This window comes from Drosophila arizonae, chromosome X (genome assembly GCF_054131065.1).
Source record: "Drosophila arizonae isolate 15081-1271.41 chromosome X, UAZ_ARI_1.0, whole genome shotgun sequence".
Taxonomy (NCBI): Eukaryota; Metazoa; Arthropoda; class Insecta; order Diptera; family Drosophilidae; genus Drosophila; species Drosophila arizonae.
In genome coordinates this window covers 13,806,340-13,831,389 of record NC_142927.1, presented here as the reverse complement: position 1 = coordinate 13,831,389, position 25,050 = coordinate 13,806,340, and the positions used below count along the sequence as shown (strand labels likewise).

General features: G+C 37.6%; 1 protein-coding gene and 1 long non-coding RNA gene across 4 annotated transcripts in view; one reads left to right on the top strand and one right to left on the bottom strand.

Moving 5' to 3' along the window:
• Window positions 1-25,050, top strand: part of LOC108618367 (inactive dipeptidyl peptidase 10) — a 173,435-nt gene that overhangs the window by 139,243 nt on the left and 9,142 nt on the right. For 2 of the 3 annotated variants that reach the window (XM_089473106.1, XM_089473105.1), the window contains exon 3: window positions 24,786-24,999. In XM_089473106.1, the coding sequence (XP_089329232.1) occupies window positions 24,786-24,999 (214 nt within the window). Of the gene's footprint in view, window positions 1-2,871; window positions 6,178-24,785; window positions 25,000-25,050 lie in introns of those variants that run through there. The other variant, XM_018014347.2, reaches the window with a different exon arrangement.
• On the bottom strand, window positions 353-2,739 carry LOC149267914 (uncharacterized). The gene is made up of 2 exons (XR_016270841.1): window positions 1,260-2,739; window positions 353-1,173 (listed from the first exon to the last, which is right to left on the bottom strand). It is a non-coding gene; the product is annotated as an uncharacterized LOC149267914 (long non-coding RNA).

Here is a 25,050-nt window from a genome sequence, read left to right as displayed (position 1 = left end):
TAAGAACTTCCTCATCTTTAAATTTTCCTTTGAGTATCGACGCGTGAATCACATTGCTCATCAGTTTTCTTATCACCAAACGCGTTCCATTGCACAGTTTTGGTTGGTTTAAATTTCTAAGCATGCAAATCTTGGAGAATTGCTCTTTTCATAGCTGTGTTCATTTCTTGACGCCGGTCAAGTTGCTGTGCATCTTCAATAGGTTGCAATGATCCAATGCGATGGCAAATCTGGCCTTGAATCTTTAAATTCAAAGCCATAGTTATAGTTAGATTTACAAACACTTTTTACATAAATCTAACAAACTACATTATTCCAAAATTTTTTTTATTTTTTTTTATTTTGACAGTCATAGAAAATAACATTTTTAACGTAAATTACCTTAAATGTCGGATTATATCCGTTACCAATAATTTCCGCCCCAAATGAAGTCATTTGAAAACAGGCATTGTATTTTTGAGTGCTCGTTAGAAAATGTCGTGATTCTAGTGTTTCGCCGTAAAGCAGGGAACGCAATGCTCTGGTGGCGAGACCACTAATGGCAATGTCACTTTACCACTAAGGCAGCACAAACCGGGCGTTTCACCAGCAAACTTCAATGCGCCACAATGCTGGCAAACAACGTCCATTGGACCAATGCAAACTAAACGATTCAAGCTGTAATCAATGGTGCAATCATATCGAAACGCTGCTCGATTCAAATCAATCCTTGAACCATTTCTTATTGCCATTTCACTATTCGCTATTCCGTTGCCTAATTGCATTATGGGTCCGCCGGGAAAGATTAGATCTTCAGATCAGATCAGATTTTTGATTTGAAATATTTATAAAGTTTAAAAGTCCAAAAATATAAAAAGCCAAAAATACACTTTTTAATAATTAACTTTTTTTTTTTTTAATTTCGAATTTTGAATTTTTTAATTATTTTTTGAACAGTCAGGTTTTAATCTATTGATTTTTTTTTTTGAATTATTGCCATTTCACGGGCTGCCTCTCTTTGAGAAGCACGAATTAAGGCCCTTCTTTGCTGGGTACTAACGCGGAGCCTTTCTCGGGCGATTTCTCGCTCTTCGTCAGATAATTGACTCGCGCTATTCCGTTGCCTAATTGCATTATGGGTTCGCCGGGAAAGATTAGATCTTCTAGGACGCGGCATTTTTATTAATAGTAATACTGCCCTCGCACAAAACCATATAAATCAATCGAGAAATATAAATATAAATAATTTACACAAATTTATGTTTGAGACAAACAAATACCTGAACTTTCGAGATATTTAGCTTTTGTAAAAGTCCAAAAATATAAAAAGCCAAAAATACACTTTTTAATAATTAACTTTTTTTTTTAAATTTCGAATTTTTAATTTTTTATTTATTTTTGATTAGTCAGGTTTTAATCTTTTGATTTTTTTTTTTAATTTTTTCAGATTTTTGATTTGAAGTATTTAGAATGTTTAAAAGTCCAAAAATATAAAAAGCCAAAAATACACTTTTTAATAATTAACTTTTTTTTTTTTTGAATTTCGAATTTTAAATTTTTTATTTATTTTTTGAACAGTCAGGTTTTAATCTTTTGATTTTTTTTTTTTTGAATTTTTGCAGATTTTTGATTTGAAATATTTTTCTTTTTGATTAGGAAAAAAATTTTTTTTTGTTGAATAGTCTTTTTTTTTTTTTTGTTGAATAGTCTGGCCTGCTCAAGGCTGTGCCGTAGACTGACTGACTACATTTGTTTATTTACTTCTACACTATTGTCAAAACTGTCACTGTTACCAAGCCTACTGGGTATAAAAAAAATTTGAACATTTGGGGAAAAAACCGCGTTTTTCAAGTATTCGGCAAATTTTTTCAGTATTTTTAAGACCCTATACTAAACTCGTTGCGGAGACAAATCCAACAAATCAAAAACCATGAAAATTGGTCCAGCAGATCTCGAGTTATAAGTGCTTAGACACTTTTACACAACTCTCTTTTATATATATAGATTTACACAAATTTATGTTTGAGACAAACAAATACCTGAACTTTCGAGATATTTAGCTTTTGTAAAAGTCCAAAAATATAAAAAGCCAAAAATACACTTTTTAATAATTAACTTTTTTTTTTAAATTTCGAATTTTTAATTTTTTATTTATTTTTGATTAGTCAGGTTTTAATCTTTTGATTTTTTTTTTTTTTAATTTTTTCAGATTTTTGATTTGAAATATTTAGAATGTTTAAAAGTCCAAAAATATAAAAAGCCAAAAATACACTTTTTAATAATTAACTTTTTTTTATTTTTTGAATTTCGAATTTTAAATTTTTTATTTATTTTTTGAACAGTCAGGTTTAAATCTTTTGATTTTTTTTTTGAATTTTTGCAGATTTTTGATTTGAAATATTTTTCTTTTTGATTAGGAAAAAAATTTTTTTTTGTTGAATAGTCTTTTTTTTTTTTTGTTGAATAGTCTGGCCTGCTCAAGGCTGTGCCGTAGACTGACTGACTACATTTGTTTATTTACTTCTACACTATTGTCAAAACTGTCACTGTTACCAAGCCTACTGGGTATAAAAAAAATTTCAACATTTGGGGAAAAAACCGCGTTTTTCAAGTATTCGGCAAATTTTTTCAGTATTTTTAAGACCCTATACTAAACTCGTTGCGGAGACAAATCCAACAAATCAAAAACCATGAAAATTGGTCCAGCAGATCTCGAGTTATAAGTGCTTAGACACTTTTACACAACTCTCTTTTATATATATAGATTTTGTGACTCAATTGTTCAAAATTCATAACTGTTATTTGCGGTCCTTGCTCATTTTACTTATCCAAACTAAACGTTAAACTGCAAAATTTCAATTCCACATATATTTATGAGCAACTGCAGCTTATGGCTAAAGCTTGCGGCATTTCATTTGAAGTCTACAGAAATTCGGTTAAAAAAGCTGAGCTAAAAGCTCAAAAGCTCTGCGCCTAGCAGCTGTTTATATTTTGAATATATTGCTGACTCGGTCATACACGAAAGTCGTTTGCTGAACGCCAAAACTGTGCGACTATGTGTGTGTGTGTGTCTGTGTATTTACGGCTATGCATGTGTGTGTGTGCCCAAAAGGTAAACAATAACAACAACGACGCCAACTGAAAGCGTTTCTTACAAACTTTGCCTGTCCGCCGGCCGCGACGACCCATATACACACACACACACATACACAAAGTGGCCAATTCACACACACGCAGACGCAGATTTCCAGTTAAGCGTGTTTCATTCAGTTTCACTTTCAGTCGTCGCCTGACTTCCGCACGGAAGCGTTCGTTGCGTTCGCCTCTCTCTTCACACACTCTCTACTCAAGCTTCACTTTATTATTTTGTTTTTTTTTCTGTTGTTATTTCGGCTGTGTAGACCACAAGAAAAAAAAAAAAAAAAAAAGAAAAGCAAAACAAAAACAGAAAAGTTTGTAAGCCAAGCAAGCAGAAAACTTTTGAAAATCATTAAAACAATATAAAAAAAAAGAAAAAAAGAAATTATGTTAAAGTTAGTCCAAAGATTTCCGTTAAATGTAAAAAACAAAACGCGCAACGCAACGAAAGAGGCTCGCGGGAATTCAAAATAATACAAAAAAAAAAAAAAAAAAAAAAGAGAAACGAAAAAAAAACGGAAAACAAACAAACAGTAACACAAAGGTGGCAAAATGTTAAAAAAAAGAACGGAAAATGGGGAAAATGTTTCTTTGGCTGCCACAAGCTGCTGTCGCGTTGTTGTTGTTGTTGTTATTGTTGTTGTTGCTGCTGAACAGCTGTTGTTGCTCTTGCTGTGACTGTTATTATTATTATTATTCTTATTATTATTACCAGGCGTGGGCATGTGTGTGTGTGTGTGTGTGTGTGTGCGTACGTTACGCCATTCATGCCGCCTTTCTTTACAAATAAAAACAATGAGCACAAGCGAAAGTGTGGCTCATGGGCAACAAATTAATAACAACAGCTGCACACTGTCACATATGTATGTATGACTGAGTGTACGTGAGTGTGTGTGTGTCACATAAATCTATAAGAACATTTTTTAATTTCCATCCTTGCAAATTGTGTCAAATGCGCAACGTCAACAGCAGCTGTTTGAAATGCAGCTGCTGGCTCAAGCTGCCTGCCAATATATATATATATATCTATATATAAATATATATATATATATATGTGTGTGTGTGTGTGTGTGTGTGTATGTTTGTTGGTTACGCCCACTTGGCCATGCTGGCTAACAGAAAGACAACTGTTTAGCTTGCCTCCTTGCATCCGTCCCCCCAGTCGACTTGAGCGCTGCTCGAGTCATTGTTATCATGCTGCCAAAAGGACTTGCTGCTGCTGCTTTTGTTTACACACAGCTTCAGGCATTTGCCTCGGTGTGTGTGTATGTGTGTGTGTGTGACATTGCAACTATCTGTGAAGCAACATAAAATATATATATCTAGACCATTTATTCAATGTGGCAAGACATTGATATACGTATGTATAGCTAGCTCTAGCTGCCTAGTCATCAATTGACTATATATAAATATATATATATATGCATATCACATATTACATATGCATATTTATAAATCACATATAACCGCTTACTAATGCCACTTTCATTTGATATTTCCACTCAAACCATATAAGCTCCATCGTATACCAGAAATGGACTGCCCCAAAAAGTATGCTACAAAAATCGCCAACAAGATGAACTCGATGCGAATCGAATCGAACCTGGCCAAATTCGGCGCATAATTTATAAGCTAGCTCGGTTTGTCTATGCGAATGCCATTAATCAAATGGCTACGAATTTCATCGCTGCTTTTTAGTTTTGCGTCCATTTTCATTTTGTGTCAGCTCATGCATGTGCGATAGGCTTCCATATCATTGGCTGGGCCATGCGGGTCCACTAGAGAATTGCCGCATGCTTAGATCTCGAAGCGTTGCTTAAGAGCAATTTGAATAGAGAAAGTTTTTTTCTTTTCTTTTCTTTACTTTTTTTCTTTGCTATTGAATTCGACCTATGCAAACAAGCACCCGCAGCAGCAGCAGCCGCAACAACTGTTTGAGCAGAGCCCTTTAAGCACATCAATCATACGCACTGTTGTGTGAGGCAAACATTTGCATAGGCCATGTGTGTGTGCGTGTGTGTGTGTGTGGGGGCAGTTGTGGCTCTGTGTGCTAATGTGAGCAACCGCCTGCAGCACCACCAGCCCCACCAACCCGCACCACCCGCACCACCAGCAACCACTATCAACTTGGTCAACTGGCCACCGCAGCAGCAGTGAAGCAAACTTTCGCTCAAATACAATATGCAAATCGCAATACGTCAAGTTCAACTGAAACTACTACCACTACGATGCCAAGTTGATATTCCGCTTGTAATCCCGGCAAAAGAGCAAGTTCCACCAGCTGTCGACTTGACTCTGCTTATGCTAATGCCAAAAGCTTTGCAGCTTGCCACATACGCGCGCTGCCTAATTCAATTTTGGCATTTGACTAAGTCGTTTATCTGCGGCAAACACGGCACGGCAAACTTGCCAAGCAAATTGAATCAGTAACCAGTCAAAAGCCAACCAACGACAGTCAGCCAGTCAGCCAGACAGCCAGCATCATAATGATCAACGCCGTCATAAGAGCTCAGTTCAGTGTGTTCAGCTCCCTTTTTGGGGGGCGCTTGCGATTATGCAAATTTCATTTGTAACAAAAATTTATTGCCAAAAAAAAAAAACGAAGAAGAAGAAGAGAGCATAAATGTCGTATGCACTGCATAAACAGCTCATTAAAGGCCAACACAAAATCCGAGCGCCTTATGAGCGTGGCTAATTCGCAACGCCACGCCCCTTTGGTTGCCAGCCTCTGTGATTAATGAGCCGTTCGAGTTGGCATTGACTCAGAGTCTAAAGTCTCGATGTGCTTCAGCTGCCTAACCAAGCAGGCATTAGAAAGCCAATCAGCATTGGCATTAGCATTAACATTATCAACATTAATATCAACTTTAATAATTTCAACAACTACAAAATCAACAACAACAACAACAAACAGCAGCAGCTAAAGCAATAAAGCAAAACATGGTCGAAATACAAAAGCCGCACTCGGCTCTCAAGCGGCCATCGGTTAAGCGCGAAACAGTTGTCGTTAATAATAGTGCACCCACCATCAAGAAGGTGACGCTGGTGCCCAAGGATGAGGTAAGTCCACTAAAAGGATGCGGGTGAAGGGATGGCAGGCTGGCGGGCTGGCGGGCTGCGGGGCCAAGCAGCCAGAGGTGTTGAAACGCGCAGTTTGTTGTTTGTAATAATTACATAATTACACACTGCATAATGTGCCCTTTCCTCTCTCTCTCCCCTCCCCCTCTCTCTCCCCCTCCCTCTCTCTCTCTCTCTCTCTCTCTCTCTCTCTCTCTCTGGCTCATTTCACACAATTTGCATAACTTTGCGGCCAAAATTGCTTGGCATATTTGGCTTTCATTGTTTGTTAATGCCCCAGCCAAAGGGCAGTCAAAACTTGCTTGGAAACGTTTACATCGAATTAAATTGACAGCGGGGAAATGCATAAAAAATATGCAATATATAGATAAATGGAACAATAGCATTCCGCTAATTAACTCATCAGCATTATCCGAATGACTATTCAATTATATTAGTTATTATTTTTATTTGCACTAATCCATTTCAGTTGTTAATTGGCATCAAATGTAAAACAAAAGAGAAAGTCTGAGAAAAAACCAATTAGATAATCATATCAATCTGACATTTATTCTACTACTATGCTGCTACTGTACTGTATACTACTATTCAATTGTTACTACAGCCATTAATGTTCATTCTTCTTCTACAGCTACTACTACAGCTTTTACTACTTCTACTAATAATCCTACTATTTCCACTCGTTCTCTTTCTGCTACTACTGTTCCTCATTATCTTTCCACGACTATTCATTCTATTCCTATTACTATAAATATATATTTTTGCTACTGCTATTCCACAACTACTACTCCGTTTACTACTATTCTTGCTACCACCATTTCTTCTACTACTATTTCTTGTATTCCTTTGACTACTTCTACGACTATCATAGCATCTACTACTATTTCTATTACTATGACTCATTACATCTATTACTAGTACTATTCCTACTTCTAGTTACATATACTCCTATTTCTACTACTATTACTATTCCTACTTTTAGTTACATATACTCCTATTTCTACTGGTACTACTATTCCTACTTTTAGTTACATATACTCCTATTTCTACTGGTACTACTATTGCTTCAGCTACTACTACTTTTAATCATACTACTACTTCTACAATTACTCCCATTCTTATTTATATTCCTTCTACTGCAACTATTAATTTTACTACTATTTCTACTACTACTATTACTATTCTTATTTCTATTCCTTCCACTACGACGACTACTATAGCTACTACTACTATTCATTCCTTCTACTATTGCAACTACTATTAACTCTACTGCTATTTCTACTACAATTAGTATTTCTACTGCTACTACACCTACTATCAACTCTCCTACTATTTCTACTACAATTAGTATTTCTATTGGTACTACAATTACTCGTACTACAACTACTATTAATATTACTATTATTAATACTACTACTACTATTCGTTCTTATATTCCTTCTTATACAACGATAACTATTCATTCTACTTTTATTCTTACTACAGTTTCTGTTATATACTGCTATATATACTACTATTTCTACTACTTCTACTATTGTTGCTATCTACTACTTCGCATTCTATAGCAAAAACCTCAGTTTTATTTTAAATAATTTACAAATTTCTAAATAGCTCTACTATAATTCTAACAAGTATATTATATAGTTCACTTAAGCCATATGCCTATGCACCTCACGTCTACCAGGGCATTTCGGCGTCATCTTCTATAAATTTGCCTCACTTTAAAGTTTCATTTTCTTGTTCATCCGTACCGAAAAACTCTCTTTGAAATTTAACAACGCTTGAGTATGATAATGTGATAATATGATAATCCGATTAGACTAACTAATCTAATACAATGTTCATTTATGTCATTCATTTTTTAAGTGCATGTAAATTGTATCCAAAGAAAACTTTCAAATTACTTTTATGATGACATTAGACACACTTGTGGGCGTTACGAACCACTCAGGCCAGAATTTGAGCTTGACTTTCAGCTAAGGTTAAATGCCTATATACAGATATAAATGTATGTTTATGCTTATGTATATATTCAATACAATGACAATCAGTCATCGAGTTTAGTATGTATTGTAATGACGATAAAGTCTTTGCTCTAAGGCGCCTCAATATTTGCAGCAAGTTAATTAAGTATGCAAATGTCTTTTGTCTGGGCGTATCCTTTGTAGCTGCCAAGGAAAATGTACATATAAAAAAATAGGCAAAAAGGATTAAGCGAAGTCCTTTTCCTAGGCTCATTTAATTGCTTTTATGAGCCGTAGATAAACAAGTGGCCCAAAAATAACTGCCAAACGGGCAACATACTTTATGCCAGCTAACAGCCAACAGCCAACAGCCGACAGCCAACGGCCGACAACCCCTTAGCGCTTTCATATGAACGCCCCCTTCAGTGGCACGACCACATCCACGTCCACGTCTCAACTATAGCAACAACGCATAAAATTACAAATAGGAAAATGTAATTTTGTGTGTTTGTCTTTGCCTTTGCCTTTGTCTTTGTCTTTCTCTTTGTCTCTGGCTTTGTCTTTGAGCTCTGTTGCTCCTCGTTTTATGTTGTCGCAGCTCATTTGCAAAATTCATAAATAAAAGTGAGCCCAAATCGGGCCAATAGGGTATATGACACTTTGGGTATGTTTGGGCCATTGACCAAAAATTAGCTGAAAATTCTTTGGCTGGTAATCTTTGCGTATTCTCTGCTCTCCGATTATAGATTACAAAGTTTCTGTAAATTGGATTAGTTACTCCAGATTGATGAATAACATTTCCCAGAAATACGATGCCAGCATATAACAGACCCTCAGAATACTTACTCTGGATATATTTAATACCAGTATTCAAGAATTTCTTATAAACACACTCCCACACATTCAGCGTTCGAATTCTCAATATATATGTTTCTAGTATATGAATTGCCAGTATATGACTTATATAGGCTATACCATAGACCATACTGAGTTTATATGTTTCTAGTATATGAGTTCCTAGTATACAAACTCCCAGTATATAGATTCTCAGGACATGAACTCTTAGTATATCGACTTTCAGTATATAGACTCCCATTATATGAATTGCAAGCATATAGAATCTCATTCTATGGACTCCTATCATATTGACCAATATATACAAACCCCCAATATATGAAGCTAACCGTATTTGAATTGTCAGCATATATTTTTCCATTAGGCCAATTCTCAGAATTCGAATTTCCAACATATAGACTTTTAGTAATAGACCCCAATATATGTGCATATATATTTTTTCTGTATATATTTTTCCAGTATATGAATTCCCAGTATACGAATTTCGTTTGTACGAATTTCTAGTGTATGAACATCCAGAATAGACTCGACTATATATATTAGTATATGGGCCCTAGTCTGCGGGCTTTCAGTATACAAACTAGATTCCAAGTCAACTAATATAAATTACTATATTGTACCAGCCTCCAGCATATAAACTCGAACTACATCTTCATATTTCACTCGAAACTTTTCTATTAGTAACCCGACCATTTCATAGTTCGTAACTTTACCTTAAGATTTTTTTAATCGATGGCTAAAGTTCCTTAAATGAATATTAGACTATCAAACTAAATAAATTATGTTAAAGCTACATATTCTTTGATCTGAGATATGAATTGCAAATATCTATAAGCCTAGCATAGACAAGGCCAAAAATATGCATACGGAGTTGGGTAGAGTGGGGTAGAGCATAGTAGAGTAGGATAGAGCAGGGCGCAGGAGCAGGAGCAGGAGCCTGGCTTTGCTGTTTCCATCCTATCCGAAAGGGTATTCAAGCAGCGCCACATGGACCATTATTTTGATTGACTTCGCAATGGGCATACCCTTTTGATACAGCGCCAGACCGTAATGGGTATAAATGGTCGGAGAGCGAGCACAGATTGCGCAGATTTTGAGTTTATAAATGCAAATTATAAACTGGCTGAAGGCGTAACAACTTTCGATTGGCATTTCATTATGTGCGTGCCATAAATAAACTCCATTCGCCATATCGATTGGGCAACGCCTCCTGCCATTCGGCAGGCTGCCGGCTGTCCCTTGGCCTCGAGCGGTGCTATCAAGAGCAGAGGCTGTCCGCTTCGACGCCGTCGCCGTCGCCGTGGCCGTTGCCGGAGTTAAGGAGACGTTGCTACGTCGCAGGCGTTTGCAAAAGTTCAGTGCAAATCTTTTGGCCCATAAATAAGGCAAACTCCAGCTCATCAGAACCAACCCCCCCCCCCCCTCCCTGCAGCCACTGCTGGTGCTCGCATTTTATTACCTTTGAAAAGCTGTTTGGCTGACGTGGAGCACACGCACAAGTACGGAAATAAATAAATAAATAAAATAGAAATAAAATTTATAGAGCCTGGCTCGGCCCTCCTGGGCTGGGCTGGACTGGGCCGGGCTTTTCTTGGCCGAGGCTTGGCTCGGTGGCAAATAATTGAGCCGTGCTGTCAAAAATGTTTTACGACTCTCATAATTCTTTTTTATAATGCTCGAAATTAAATTTAATTTGTCAGCCCAGAAAGGTAATTGCGAATTGCTACGCATCCCATTCACAATGTTATCATCGCCCCAGCCACGCCCACATCCGCTGCCATCAGCCATGTCTGTCATCATTCCTGTCAGCAGAGCGAATGAGTGCGGCCGGGCGGGCCGGAGTGGGGCGGGGCGGGGCGGCCTGTAGAGATGTGAAGGAAAACTTGAAACTCATTTTTGACTTGCTGGAATGAAACTTTGTGGAAAAGTTGCTGAGCGCCGGAAGCGCAGCGCCGAGAACACTTCCAGCAACTGCACTGATTTCCTTTTAATTATCATAATTATGCGTTGAATCGCAATTTGTGCCAACTTCAGAGCAGCCCAGAGATGCGCAGAGCAGCGCAGCAGCGCAGCTGACCTTCACTCAGCAGTGCCATGTCATTGCCGGGGCGTAGGCGTGGGCGTGGGCGTGGGCGTGGCAGCCATCATCCGGCTATGGCAACTAAGCCGGAGATCAAAATCGGCCAACAATTTGAATTCGGCTTTTGGTCAAATTCAAATTGAAAGTCATTCGAGCGAAAGCCCTTAAAATTTGTATTACTAAAAAATTTAAAGCTGGCGAATTATTTAGTTTTGCAATATTGAATATATATTTACATATTGCAGTTTATTTGGATTATTGTTGCTTAGATTGGGGCCTTATTTGTCAGAGTTTGCTAAAAATAATTCCAGTTGAATTTGATGATAATTATTTATTATAATTACTAGAGTAAATGTTTGTATTATTACCAATTTTGTTGCTATGTTGTCCCTGTATATCACACGCATATCGATTTCGATACAAATCGGTAACTAATCTTGTTTTCATTGTTATCGATAAACGCTTTTACCATATACAGTTATCAAATTATCTCTAAGTTCTAAGAATCTGCAAAAATATGTTAATTGATTCATGGGCTCATACAATTATTTCTCAAGCTCCTTTTAGTTTAGAGAGATTCATTAAAGGCTGCTAGAAGAGCTACATGCAATATATGAGTAACTGCCGAGACAAGTTTTAATTAAATCGGAAGCCTTATATTAATGGGCTAGTTATATAATAAATGTACGTATCAGATTCTGCAAACAAAACTCGTATGACATCATATACGACAGCTTGATAGCGCAGCGTAAGGGAATAGTTGAGTGATATACAATATACAATACATATAAGTTGAGTATATATAAATAGATGCATATAGAAATAAATGTATATAGTAATTGATTTTCTCGCTCTCTAGATTTACAATAGTGTGTATTGCCTTAGCACACACAGTGTAACGTTACTCTCACTCGCTTTTGCGCTGTTTACCAACACTGCAACCTTGAAATTCCCAAATGATTCACGCTGAACAAGAGCAACAAGGCGCAATCGAAAACGAAATCGGATGATAATAGAAGCTAAAAGCTCTTGAGCTAGCTACACAGACAACACAGACATTTTATTATATAAAGCCTTGATTTTTTTGGGGGGATTGAGAAACAAGAACTGAAAGCAAACAATTTATATACATAGATAGTTAGATATCCAGCAGCTCGTTAATCTGACCTGAAGTGTCCTAAAGTGAACTGCGAACAGTGCATTGTGCAGTGGACTGAAACAACGTCGACCGAACAGATGAGCTAAGACTAAGCTCAAGCTGAGCCTATAAATAAAAATAAGTGAGCCATCAATTTGCCAATGCAGAAAGACAAACGGAATGCCGTTAAGCGAAAGGAAAAGCTAAAAAGCCTTGGCCAGCGGCGATAGTTGCGAGCCAACTCGAGTTGACCGCACGAACAGTCATTGGCTAACCAGTTAGCGCTTTTCATTTCATTTCATTAATAATTACCCAACACTGGCACGCGTCTAGTGCAAACACAATGGATCTGGAGGGGCGTTATAAATGATTGGGGACCAGAGCTCATCATAATGTCATAAGTTGTGTGTGCCTATGGCAAACTCTGTTTCAAAATCCATTCAAGCTCACCCTGTCGCTCTCCCTCTCTCCCTGTCTCTCTCGCTCTCTGTCTGTCATTGCTGTACGTTGTCTCCATCATCAATATTGCAAATTGTTTGACTGCAAATGTCGCTCGAGGGCCATTTCCCGTTGACCCTTGTCATTTGTTTGCTTTATGGCTCGCACACGCCCACTTTGCCTGCGCCTCTGCCACAGACCACATTTATAAACAACAAAAAAACAAAAAAAAAAAAAGCTAACAAAAAAGCGAAACACATGTAAGCACTTTGTTAACAATCCAATTTTGTTTGGAGCCCTGCAAAAAAAAAAAAAAAAAAAAAAAAAATCTCTGAAAATATAATTTATACAAATTTTTTAACCGAATTGTAAAGTTTTTCACTGCGCAATTGATAAAGTGGAGCCATGCCCCACACAATTAATCTAATAACAGGTTAGCTTCACGGAAAAAATGCCAATTGTGGACTGACCTTTATGTATATATAAAATGGATTTTAATGGGATATGGGCAAAAATTCAATTATCTGAAAATTTAATAATAAAAAAATATATTTAAAATATGAAAAAAAAAATATATATATGTAAAATAAATAATTGATATCTCTTCTCCTTGATCAAGTTCAATGATCGATAGTTCGATTCAAAAATCAAATGAACATTTCTTAGGTTAGGTCTCTAGCAAAGGCGAGATCAGAGAACACCATGCTTATAAGCCTAGTAAAGTAGAGACTGTTGAATTTCGATTTCCATAGGGTATCAAGCTATCGATTTTTATTATTATACAGCAATTACTTCTTTCTCTTACTCTTCTTCTAGCCAAAATTTCGATTGAAATTATTTTCACCTAATTAGCTAATATTTGTTTTACATCAATCAAATGAAATTCCCCTGAACCAAAAGTTTCCCGTTACTTATGGAAGTTCAAAACTAACAAATTTAACGGGAATTCTATATATATATAATCCAAACATGCAAAACTATCTACACTATAAACGCATGAATCAAAATTAAATTGGAATTTTAGCAAGCAAAAACAAAGCTGTGAAACCAATCATAGTAGGGGAAAGCTAAGAAATTGCTTCATAAAATTTGGTAAATATTCACACACATAAATATAAATATATGTATATGTGTATCGTTATATCGATAGTAAAATTTAGCAAATTAATTATACGCCATTTGCTAGATTATTTTCTAATAATTATTTTCAATAATGAGAAATATCGAGCATATCCCAATTGTTATTTCAACTGCTAAATGCACCTATACATACACATTTATATGTATGTATGTGTGTGAAGAGGGAGAAAGAAGAAGAAGGAGCTGGTTTTGCCTGTCAATTGACAATATTTCATTTAACTTGCTGGCAATTCCAATTAAATATAATACATATATACACATGCACACATATACATATATACATATATATATATATATATATATATGTATATACATACATATATATGTGTATATCATCATGGCAATGGAGCCAGCTTAGCTCATTCCAAGAAATTACGGCCCAAAAATAAAACGAAATTAATTGCCTTGTGCTGGTGCTACATAGGTGTGTGTATAAGTTTTAGTGTGTGTGTGTGTGTGTGTGTGTGTGCGTCTGTGCCAGCTTGGCCAACAGTGTGAGCCACCGAATTGTGAGCCTCAGACACGCAGAACATGGCCAAAATGCTTTTGCTGCTGCGGACACATCATAAATTTTCACACACACACACACACACTCTCTCTCTCTCTCTCTTTCTCTCTCTCACACACACACATACTCGAGAAGTCAGCGCTTAGTGACAACAATTGTGAATTGTTCACTTATTATGACCATTGTGACCATGACGGCCATTGTTGTTGTTGTTGCTGCCTTCATTAGCCATTAATGCGACTTGGGCAATAAAAGGTGTGACAATTGCCATGACAAAACAACAACAAGTTAGAGTGTTTTGGTAGGGAGTGCATGACTAGGACATACCCTGTGTAGTGTCCTGTTGAGGAAGGTGAATAGATTCACAAAGCGGATATACAGAGATAGACTGACTGATAGACAGGCAGTTGGGCAGTTTGACAGTCAGATTGGCTGTTTAATTGTACAGTAGATTGACAGACAACTAGGCAGATTGACAATCAGTTTGACAGGCAGATTGACAATCAGTTTGGTAAACAGATTGACAGACTGATAGACAGCCAGATTGACAGATAGATTGGCAGACATATTGACACGCGGATAGACAGACTGATAGTTAGATTGACAGTCAGATTGGCTGATAGATTGACAGACTGACAGACAAACTGATACAGATATTGGCAGACAGATTGACAGATTAGCAGAGAGATTGAAACAGAGATTGACAGACAGATTGACAATCAGATTAATAGACAAATTGATAGACAGTTCGATAAATAAATTAATCAACAGATAAGCAGACACATAGACAGACTTATGGGCAGATTGACAGGCAGATTGGCAGATGAATAGACAGACTGATAAGCGGATTGACAGTCTAGGTGGCTAACTGCTTGACAGACGGAGAGACAGATTGACAAACAGATTGATAGACAGATGGATAGACAGCTTGACAGACCGATGGACAGATTGACAGATAGGTTGGCAGACAGATTGACAGACGGGTAGACAGACAGATTGATAGATAGAATAATAATAATAGATAGACTGGACAATAGAATAAGCAGACTGATAGACATATTGACAGACACATAGACAGTTTGACAGTCACTTTTAACAGAAAGTTAAGCAGATAAATAGAAATATCAACAGTCAGATTGACAGATATTGTAGTAAGATCAATAGGTATACAGATTAGCAAACTGTTGGACACATTAACAGACAGAATGACAGACAGATTTGCCAGATAGATTTACAGATAGATCGACAGACAAACTGGCAGACATATTGGCAAACAGATCGATAGTTAGACAGGCAGTATGACAGACAGATTGATAGACAGAATAACATGCAGATTGACAAGCATATTAACAGACAGTTCAACAGACAAAATGTCAGATAAGCATAGGCAGATGCAGCAGCAAAGACTTTGATAGTCAGATAAGCAGATTGAGAATTCAGACGGACGATCAGACAAACATAACTAGACTGAATCAGCTTCTCGTTCTCATATCTATATTAGAGTTACTATTGTATAATATATGAGCTACTAAATGGAATCGAACCACCTCCACTTACTTCCCCACTCGAAGCATCATACCCAACTGAATACACTGCCAACGAGTGCAGGGTATAATAAAGAGCACAATTTATACACGTAATGAACGCAATTTGCGGTTGAAGCTGGCGCAGTTTTTCTTCCTCCACTTATTGTTGTTATTGTTGATATTGTTGTAGCTGGCCAGGTGCCAAGCGACAAGCGTGGAGCTTTGTGAATGCGTTTACAGCTCATTAAATGCAGTAGTTGCTGTTGCTGTTGTTGTTGTTGCTGCTGCAACTGCAACTGCTGCTGCTGCTGCTGCTGAAGTTCTTAATAATGGCTTTGGCATAGCACTCCCTGGCTCTATCTGTCTCTTCCTATCTCTATTTGTCTCCCTCCCCCTCTCTCTCTCTCTCTCTGTATGTCTTCTCCTCTGGCTGCTGTTTATCGATTGCAACCGCATTTGGCATTTGCATTGCCATTGAGCTGGAAAACAGAAAGAGAAAAAAAAAGAGGCGGTTTCCTTTACATTTTATAGCGTCAATTGCATGTCAGAAGCATTTCAACTTCATTTGCAATTCAATTCGTACATCGTTCGCATTAGATGGCAAAAACAATCAAGATTAGATTCTATTAATTAAATATAAATGGCCAAAGCATTTAAGCCTTCGCCTCCTGCCCACAGAGCACACGCCAAACTCTCTGCTCAATCATGAGCAGAGCAGCAAAGCAAACTCAATTAGCATTCGTTCGAGTCATGGCCTGAACCTTGGCTCCAATCAAACTGAAACTAATATTGTTACAACAAAATATATTTACTGCCGTCTAATTATTCGGAATTTAATTCGCAATCAAAGAAACTTTTGAATCAACCTTTGATTGCATTTGCTTGTCCTTAAACGAGTTTCAGTTTCCCAAGCTAGTTTTCTATGTTCGCTTCATGAATACAAAGAATATCCGATTTTCTATACTTAGTAAAGACAACAATTAAAAATTATAAATATTTTAGATTTTCCACAATAAGACTTCGAATATTTTTCTACACTTAGTGAAGGTCATCAATTAAGAACTACTAATATTTTACACTTTCTATACATACGAATATTTACGAATATTTCCGTTTCTCTATGCTCAGCAAAGTCTTCAATTTAAGTATATACTCACACTTAGATATCTTATTCATGCTCTGTAAATTTCACTAAAATCGCACATCCAGAATCCCAGATATTTAATAGCAAATGAGCCGCACTGAGAGAGCTGTGGAGAGGACTGTGAGCAGCCTGCGCCCATACATATAAATCATATACATAGATATATGCACTTGTTTACAGCCTTAGCTCAAAAACAGCAACAGCTAGGCTTCTAGGTCAGGGTATATACAAGTCGTGCATCGTGCCCACTAGAGCACTCAATTGCGAAATTGAGTTGTGTTTGAAAATGAAGCTGAAGTATCGTTTATAACTGGGCGCCACACGATATGAGCTTGTGTGCGGACAATTGAATTATGAGAAAAACTTATCGCACACACACAGTCAACAGTCAACATGGTAGAGTGAACAACAGTGGGGCAACAGTCATCAGCAGGAGCAGCAGCAGGAGCAGCAGGAGCAGCAGCAACAGCAGCTCGACCCATTGTGCCTGCTCGAAAGTGGCAAAATCCAATTAAATGCTTTAGAATTAAAGACCAAATGCAACATTTGTGCGCGCTACTTTCACAATTGTTTTCAAGTACAGCAAAGGGGTGTGGATGTGTGTGTGTGTGTGTGTATGGGTGTGGGTGTGGGTGTGGGTCTCTTTGTGTGTGTGTGTGGCATACTTGAAGGAACAACAACAAACCTAGGAAAGGTGCCGAGAGCTACAAAAGCAGCAACATTGTTGCATCTATCTCTATCTCTCTCTCTCTCTCTCTCTCTCTCTTAAGCCCTCACATGCTCAGCACACCGAGACACATCCCTCGTCCTGCACATAATGTTCCAATTTTTGTTGAACTTGAATCGCCTGATGCTGAGGGTCCTTTGGCTCATGTCCTGCATTGAGGCTGCTGCTGCCAACTATTTGCCATAATTGCATATACGCCAGCGGCCACAGCTTTCAACATTGTTGCGAGCACTTTCCAACACTGCAAACAATGTCCACTCCAAATACCTTTAGCAAAGAACGAGTGAGGCAGCATCCAGGGGGACAACGTGAGACCAGAGTCTATTAGAAGCATTCCAGTTTAGAGCTGAACTATTTCAGAAAGGTGGAAGGAAGGGAAAGGAGTAGAAAAAAGGGAAGGGGGGGGGGGGAATGTATGCTGTCCAAAGAAGAGATTCACTTACAAGTTATATAGGCTCTGGTAGATGTTAGCTGCCATTAGAGATTCTATTGTGGTTTTAGTTAGACTTGAGCTAACCTTTAACTGAATGTAAATATCGATTTTAATCGATGAGGCTTGAAACTTCAAAGTTATCCATATGTTCCAGATCTAGAACACAGCTCTTATAGAGAAGATAGAAGCATAGTCCAATTCGACTGTCTCACCAATTCGAGAAGATTCATGCCCATGCTCGACGAACCATATATATATATATAATTTTTATTTCTTTTTTTTTTTCATCAAAGAAAATTACAATTTACATATTTTCTCATATTTGGTCCAAGAAGATTTGGTCGACATCACTTTTTGAAAATGATATCTCTCAAATGGTCGTCTCGAGCCTGTACGACGTATCGTGCCTATCTCTGTCCTGTATATGATTAAGTTCAATTTCATGCAAGTCTCTTATAACCTGGACAAATAATTAAATATAGATTAAGACCTAGCTAACAAGATTGATAACTAAGCTGAATTGGCAACGCCCTTTCTTATCTATGAGAAGAATTTATCTTTTCTTATAAATAAAGATTCTTTCCCCTCTGATAACCGATTTCTCTCTCTTCTCTTAACCAGTTTCTCTCAGTGCATGCACTTGCTATCACATATGCAATTTCGCAATTGAATCCCAAACGGATTCGTATTCAATTGGATTTTCATAATTTCATGGATGTTATGGCATTGTATATTTATATATACATATTTTTTACATATATGTATACATGGAAATATTTATTATTCCTCTTCAGGTTTATTTTCATAATTTCCGTAATTTATTCATTCCTCTCGCATGAGTTCTCTTTGATATTATTATGCAATAGTTTCTCTCAGTGCAGTGTAGGTATCAGGCATAAAATTCCATACATGGAATGCCAAACGGTCAGCAGCATGCAAAACCAGAATCTGAATCTGAATCGGAGTCAGGGCAGGGACAGAGACAGAGACAGGGACAGAGACAGAGACAGAGACAGAGACAGAGACAGAGACAGAGACAGAGACAGAGACAGAACCAGGCAGTCACAGCCACCACAGTCAGTTATAAAATGCAATCGCTGCTTTTATGCGGTTTCCTGCTGCACCTGCTCCTGCACCTGCTCCTGCTCCTGCACCTGCTCCTGCTCCTGCTCCTGCTGCTGCTGCACCAATGCACAAGAATCCTTTGTGAACTGCGCTTCGACTCTCTGTTGAGCACTTGAGCGAGATACATGACTGGTATGAGCCAGTCGAGTGTGCCGCACCCACACACACACACACATGAGCCAGGTCCATGCATTTATCCAATGGCCATGAGCTTTGTTACGGATATTTATGCAGGTGCCATGGCAGCTCGTCTGCTTAGATAGCCATATTTCGCATTCGCATTGATTGAGTGGCAATTGTGGAGCCTCGCAAGCAGCATTTGAGCTTTTCTTTTTCTTTTTTTTTTTTACTATCGAATTTCAAACAATGCCAAAATGATTCGTCATTTGTCTGTTACAAAGCAAACGCAACTTTGGCAAACAGAAATATTTCATGAATGCGATTCGTGACAGGGACAAATATTTCAATATTCATTTTATGTTTACTTTTTTCAACAGAACTCATAAAACTATATTTCACGCTTCTCATAGCGAAAAAAGAAAATCATTTTTTACAGGTGTCTAGTGAAAAGTGCGGGACTAGGAAATAACTGAAACAAACTGTCATCTGGAGAGAGAGAGGCACAGCTATATATACATATGTGTATGAACAGACAATATAGCATATGCATACATACATATATATTCTCGATTGGTAGACTAAGCCAAACTGCGTTTGCTTTCGAGTTCTCTAGAGAAAACTGTCTAAAAAAGAGAGAGAGAGAGAGAGAGAGAGAAAGAGAGAGAGAGAGAAGAGAGTAAAAGATTTATGCATGTGTATATGGTAAAAGCATATATATAATATTCTATGCAGAGGTCGCTAGTTTATACATAGTATCTTACTCTACAAAGAAAGCCAATCAAGCTGTGCTGCGCTCAACTATAGTGTGAGTTAGAAAGAGATAGATAAAGATAGAGAGAGAGAGAGAGAGAGAAAGAGAGAGAGAGAGAGAGAGAGAGAGAGGGAAAGAAGGAGGAAGGGTACAATTTATACAAGTACAATTTATACATATAAGAAACTGAGTGACTGAGAGAGAAGCATATGCAGTAGAGCCCGGCTATAACGACTCCGCATATAACGTCCGTATGGTTGCTGCAACGAAAATTCTGGTCCTCAGACAAACTTATACTGTTATAGCGTCTTCTAAGTATAAGGACTGTAGATATACATGAATACACTTTGATCTGATATTGTAAAGTAAATACTCAAAACATATAGCACCATATTGCTGGAGTTGGAGTGTTGGCATAACTCAAGTCGTCATCAGGGCTCTCACACGCCTCTACTCGGACTGTCACTACTAGACACACTAGAGTGCGACAAATTTAGCTATTCTGAAACGGGAGATAGAATAAGATGTCAAGAACTGTGCGAGTTAATGCTAAAAGTCCAACAACACAGGGAACTCCTTATAGAGCATGGCTCTAAAGGTCCTTGAATATGGAAATTGATATTCCTGAGCTCGCTCAGACATATACACATATATATTTATATAATATGTATAACCAAACGGTATACCATAAAAAATGATCTATGTATATTAGCTAAACATTATACATATAATCTTTAATCAATCATTTAATCAACATATTTTGCTCATCTGTTCAAATTTTACCAGAATATTTACATAGTTCAGTACGACCCATTTACCTATGTATTGTATATGCCAAAGAGAACTTAAATTGGGAGCCTTTTAATGAATTGTTAAACGCATTTTTGATGACAATCTGACGCTGTAGGGCAAACTAAATTCAATATTAAACAAAATGGGTTCATAAAAGAGAGAGAAAGAAACCAAATTCTGCATTCTGGCGGCGACCAGAGGCAGGAACATGCTTGTAAACTGTTGCAAGGGTTATACGAGCACTAAAAAATTTAAGCACTTAGGTGCTAAAAAAAAAAACGCCAGAAGCAAAAAAAAAAATAAAAATTTGATCACCGAATTGCATAATTTACGACATTTTTGTGCCGGAGCGTCCAGCAACCCGGACGCCAATTGAAGTTGTTGCAGCGCTTAATGACAGCAGTAAAAATATCATTTTTTATTGTATACTAAAGAATTGCTTTAAAAGCGAGAACATCCATCCATGGCACTCAAACGAGAGCTCGACCCCTTTCAGAGGGTGTTCCGTCGTAAAATGAAACAGCATTATAATGCCCAAAATCATCAGAGCGTTGATAGATGTGACGCTCTGCGGACAGTTTTATGTGGCGCTGAGTGACGGCAGTAATTCGATTGCTTCAAGAAATATCGATTACTTATCGAATGTTTATTTCGCAAGAAACTCAACCGAGAGTAACTTGAAATCCGGGACTAATGAATGTTCAGTTTTCTAAGTAGAGTAATACCTAAAATTAGTTCGACTGTCTGACTTATATATGTATATAGGAATATTCTGATTCCCATTTTCCGATTTTCTTATTTTTGGGGCTGGCGTAGAAGCTGAAGAAGATTAGCTATTTAATATCACTAAACGAAGAATATTTCCTACTTGTAGACTTGAATAAGATATATACTCTTGTTTTGTAATATTTGTTTCATTTAGATTTATTTTGAATTTTATTTGATTTTAATTAACATTTTTGTTTGCATTTGTAGCTTCATGACACGTTTTTAGTCCAATGAAACTAACAAATAGTTTCAATTAGCAGTTCCTACTCTCCCACTCTCCGTCTCTCTCTCTCTCTCTCTCTCTCTCTCTCTCTCTCTCTCTCTCTCTGCGGCCAGCAAGAAATCCTATTAACTGACGCATCCACAAATAGCTCGTAACTCCCCCAGGTGGCAAGTGGCAGATGCAAGTGCATATGAATTTTTAATTCAATTCCAAAAGAAAACATAAGCAAAAACGAGTTAAAAGCAAATAAGTTTCGCCCACAACAGTAATATAACCGACAAGGGATATACCCTGTAAAGTGATGATATGAAGTCTGAACTCAGAGAGTATATAAACTCTGAGAGTAAATGGACTCTCTCATGCGAAAATTGGTTTGCTTATAGAATGCTAAAGAAATCGATATAAATCGATAAGAGCATATAGTAAATTATCGAAAACTTAAAGATACTGCTAGTCATAGGGGTTTAAACATATGGGTATATTAAGCTATATCAGTTGAGCTCGTTCTACAGAGGCAGAGAGGGAGATGGAGAGAGATCGAGGAATAGAGAGAGAGAGAGGAGAGACAAAGAGCTAGTTAGTTTATACTCATAGATGCCTCAAGCTGTTTGTTACATCCCCAACAGCTATTGACCCAAATTCGCCCAAATACAGGGTATTTTGTACAAATAGTGGCGCTGTAGCTGCTTCCTCTTCTAGTTGCGCCACGCTTTTCGGGCAAAATGCCGAACGGATGAAAAATTGTTGTGAAATTTCCGACTCTCTAAATATGCATGTAAATTGCCTGGCCCCAAGCTCGACTGCTCCGAGTTTGAGCAAGTTTTCAGTCGGGCAGGCCCCAAAGCCGCCTGCGAGCCACATGCAAAATGCATTAAAATAGTTTTATTGTTGTTGTGCTTCTTCTTCGTTGTCTTGATGTTGTTGTTGTTGTTGTTGTTTCAGCTACTGCTGCTACTGCTGCTGCTCCTGGGCATGTTTGCAAATTTTAGCCTTAATTTCATTGGCATTCGCCTGTCAATTAGGGCACACATCAAGGACTTTAGCGCTGGAATGGCACATCACATGCAGCACTTGTTCGCACTGCGAGTCGACCCCGTGACACGCCTCCTCCGCCTCCTCCTCCTGCTCATCCATCACACACACACACAGGCACACACAGCCACACAAAGTGGTTCCACATGAGCAAATGCATTTTGTATTCGCGAACATTTTCGCCTCTCATCGATTGCCTCCAGCTCCACAAAATTTTTTCTTTTTGGCCATTTCTAAATTTATCCTTCAAATTGGTTTCGCAATTTGATTTTAGTTTTGATGCGCGCTTATGGAGTGCCAAATGGGTATATTTGCTCTAAATTTAGCATACCTCCATATATACACTTAATATATAATATTTCGGGTAGGATGCATTGCATAAGACTCTCGTCATTTATTTTGAATGCTAGAAAAGCAACATCTATTAGTACTAGTGTTGGAAAACTCACTGAGTGAGAGTAAGAGAATGAGTCAGAGTGAGATAGCTATATAGGCTATAGGTCATTATGATTGTCAGTGGAAGAATTGAAGGCGACTAGAAATGATGATGATCATGATATATAACATATATATTACAATCTTATTATGTCTCTTATTTATGTTCATCTGTCCGGCTGCACTACTGATAGAACTATAGTAACTATTTCTGGACGAGTATCATGCAGTTAGTACATGCTCGATTGTGACATTTTTCCTAGTTTTCATTTACGCCTTTGGCCTAATCTACTCAGCTCTCACACTAAATTGTCTAAAAATTCAATCGATGTTGGCACTACAAATGGACAAAAACTCTTATTAAGACGAGGAATGTTCAGTTATTAAAATGGAGAAGAAGAATAAGAAGAAGACGAACAAGCGGATGAAAATCCAATAAATAACATAAAAGCAATTTTTTCATTTCGCTTTCCACATTCTCCTTGGCTTCTCTCGGGCAATCAATCAAAAATATTAAAGTCCACCAAGGCGAAGCGCAGCAGGAAAACGGAATAGATGGAACAAATAGATGGAACAAAATAATTAGATGTTTCCAATGAAATTTATAATCGTCACGCGAAATATGTACATGACGCAGATATACTCTGTAATCTGTAATTTAGTGGGAAAAACAAATGAAATTCTGATTTGTAGAGCGTGAGCCATAGCTTGATAAGCCCTTCTATGCGATTTTCATATTCAAAATATATTTTCATCAATCAAACTTTGATTTCTTGACCAAACGATACCCAGTAAACGAATTGAAAGAGTATGCCATATTCTATTGACTTTATAAGACCTTTACTTGTAGCCCCAAAGGCTACGTCGCTCTTCTATGCGATTTTCATGACATTTAATATGCCGCTTATTAATCAAGCTACATTTTTCAACTAACGAATACCCTGTAAAGAAGCCAGAACAGTAACTAAATTAATTTTCAGTCTTATACGGCATTTGGCTTTTCGCTCCTAAACACCCAATCGCCCTTCTATGCGAATCTCAATGCAATTAAAATACTTTTGATTAATAACCTCTTACATTCGATGACATTTCACCTAAGCTAGCCTCAGCCAATAAGAATCCAATTTGCTTAATTAAAGTATCTCAATAGCTACAAAATAATTGTGAGAAATTTTTTGACCTTCGTAATACTCGGAGCTGGGTGCAGCACAACGGCATTAGGGCCACTCCCAAGCCCAACACAAGAGCAAAAAAATAACATGAGTAGAGTGTGCAAAATGAAATTACATTCAACTGCCCTTTAAACAGAAGCTTACATAATATTTTGAAAATTTTAAATATCTAATGAGATATTGAATAAAAATTCCTTTCTTCTTTTTATTTGTTTCCAGGAATTGGTAGCCATATCGCCGGAGCGTCGCAATTGGCGCGGCATCTTCATAGCTCTGCTGGTCATTGCCGCCGTCTTCAGCTTGATAATATTCTCGATATTTCTGCTATCGCCGGAGGATGAGGGCCTGCGCATCCGCGGACGCCGCATGCTGCCCAGCGATATTCTGAGCAAGAGCCTGCAGTGGAAGCCCTTCAATGGCACCTGGAGCAATGGTGGGTAGCGAATGGCAGACTTGCCAGTGGGTAGTCTCAGCTCAAAGAGAT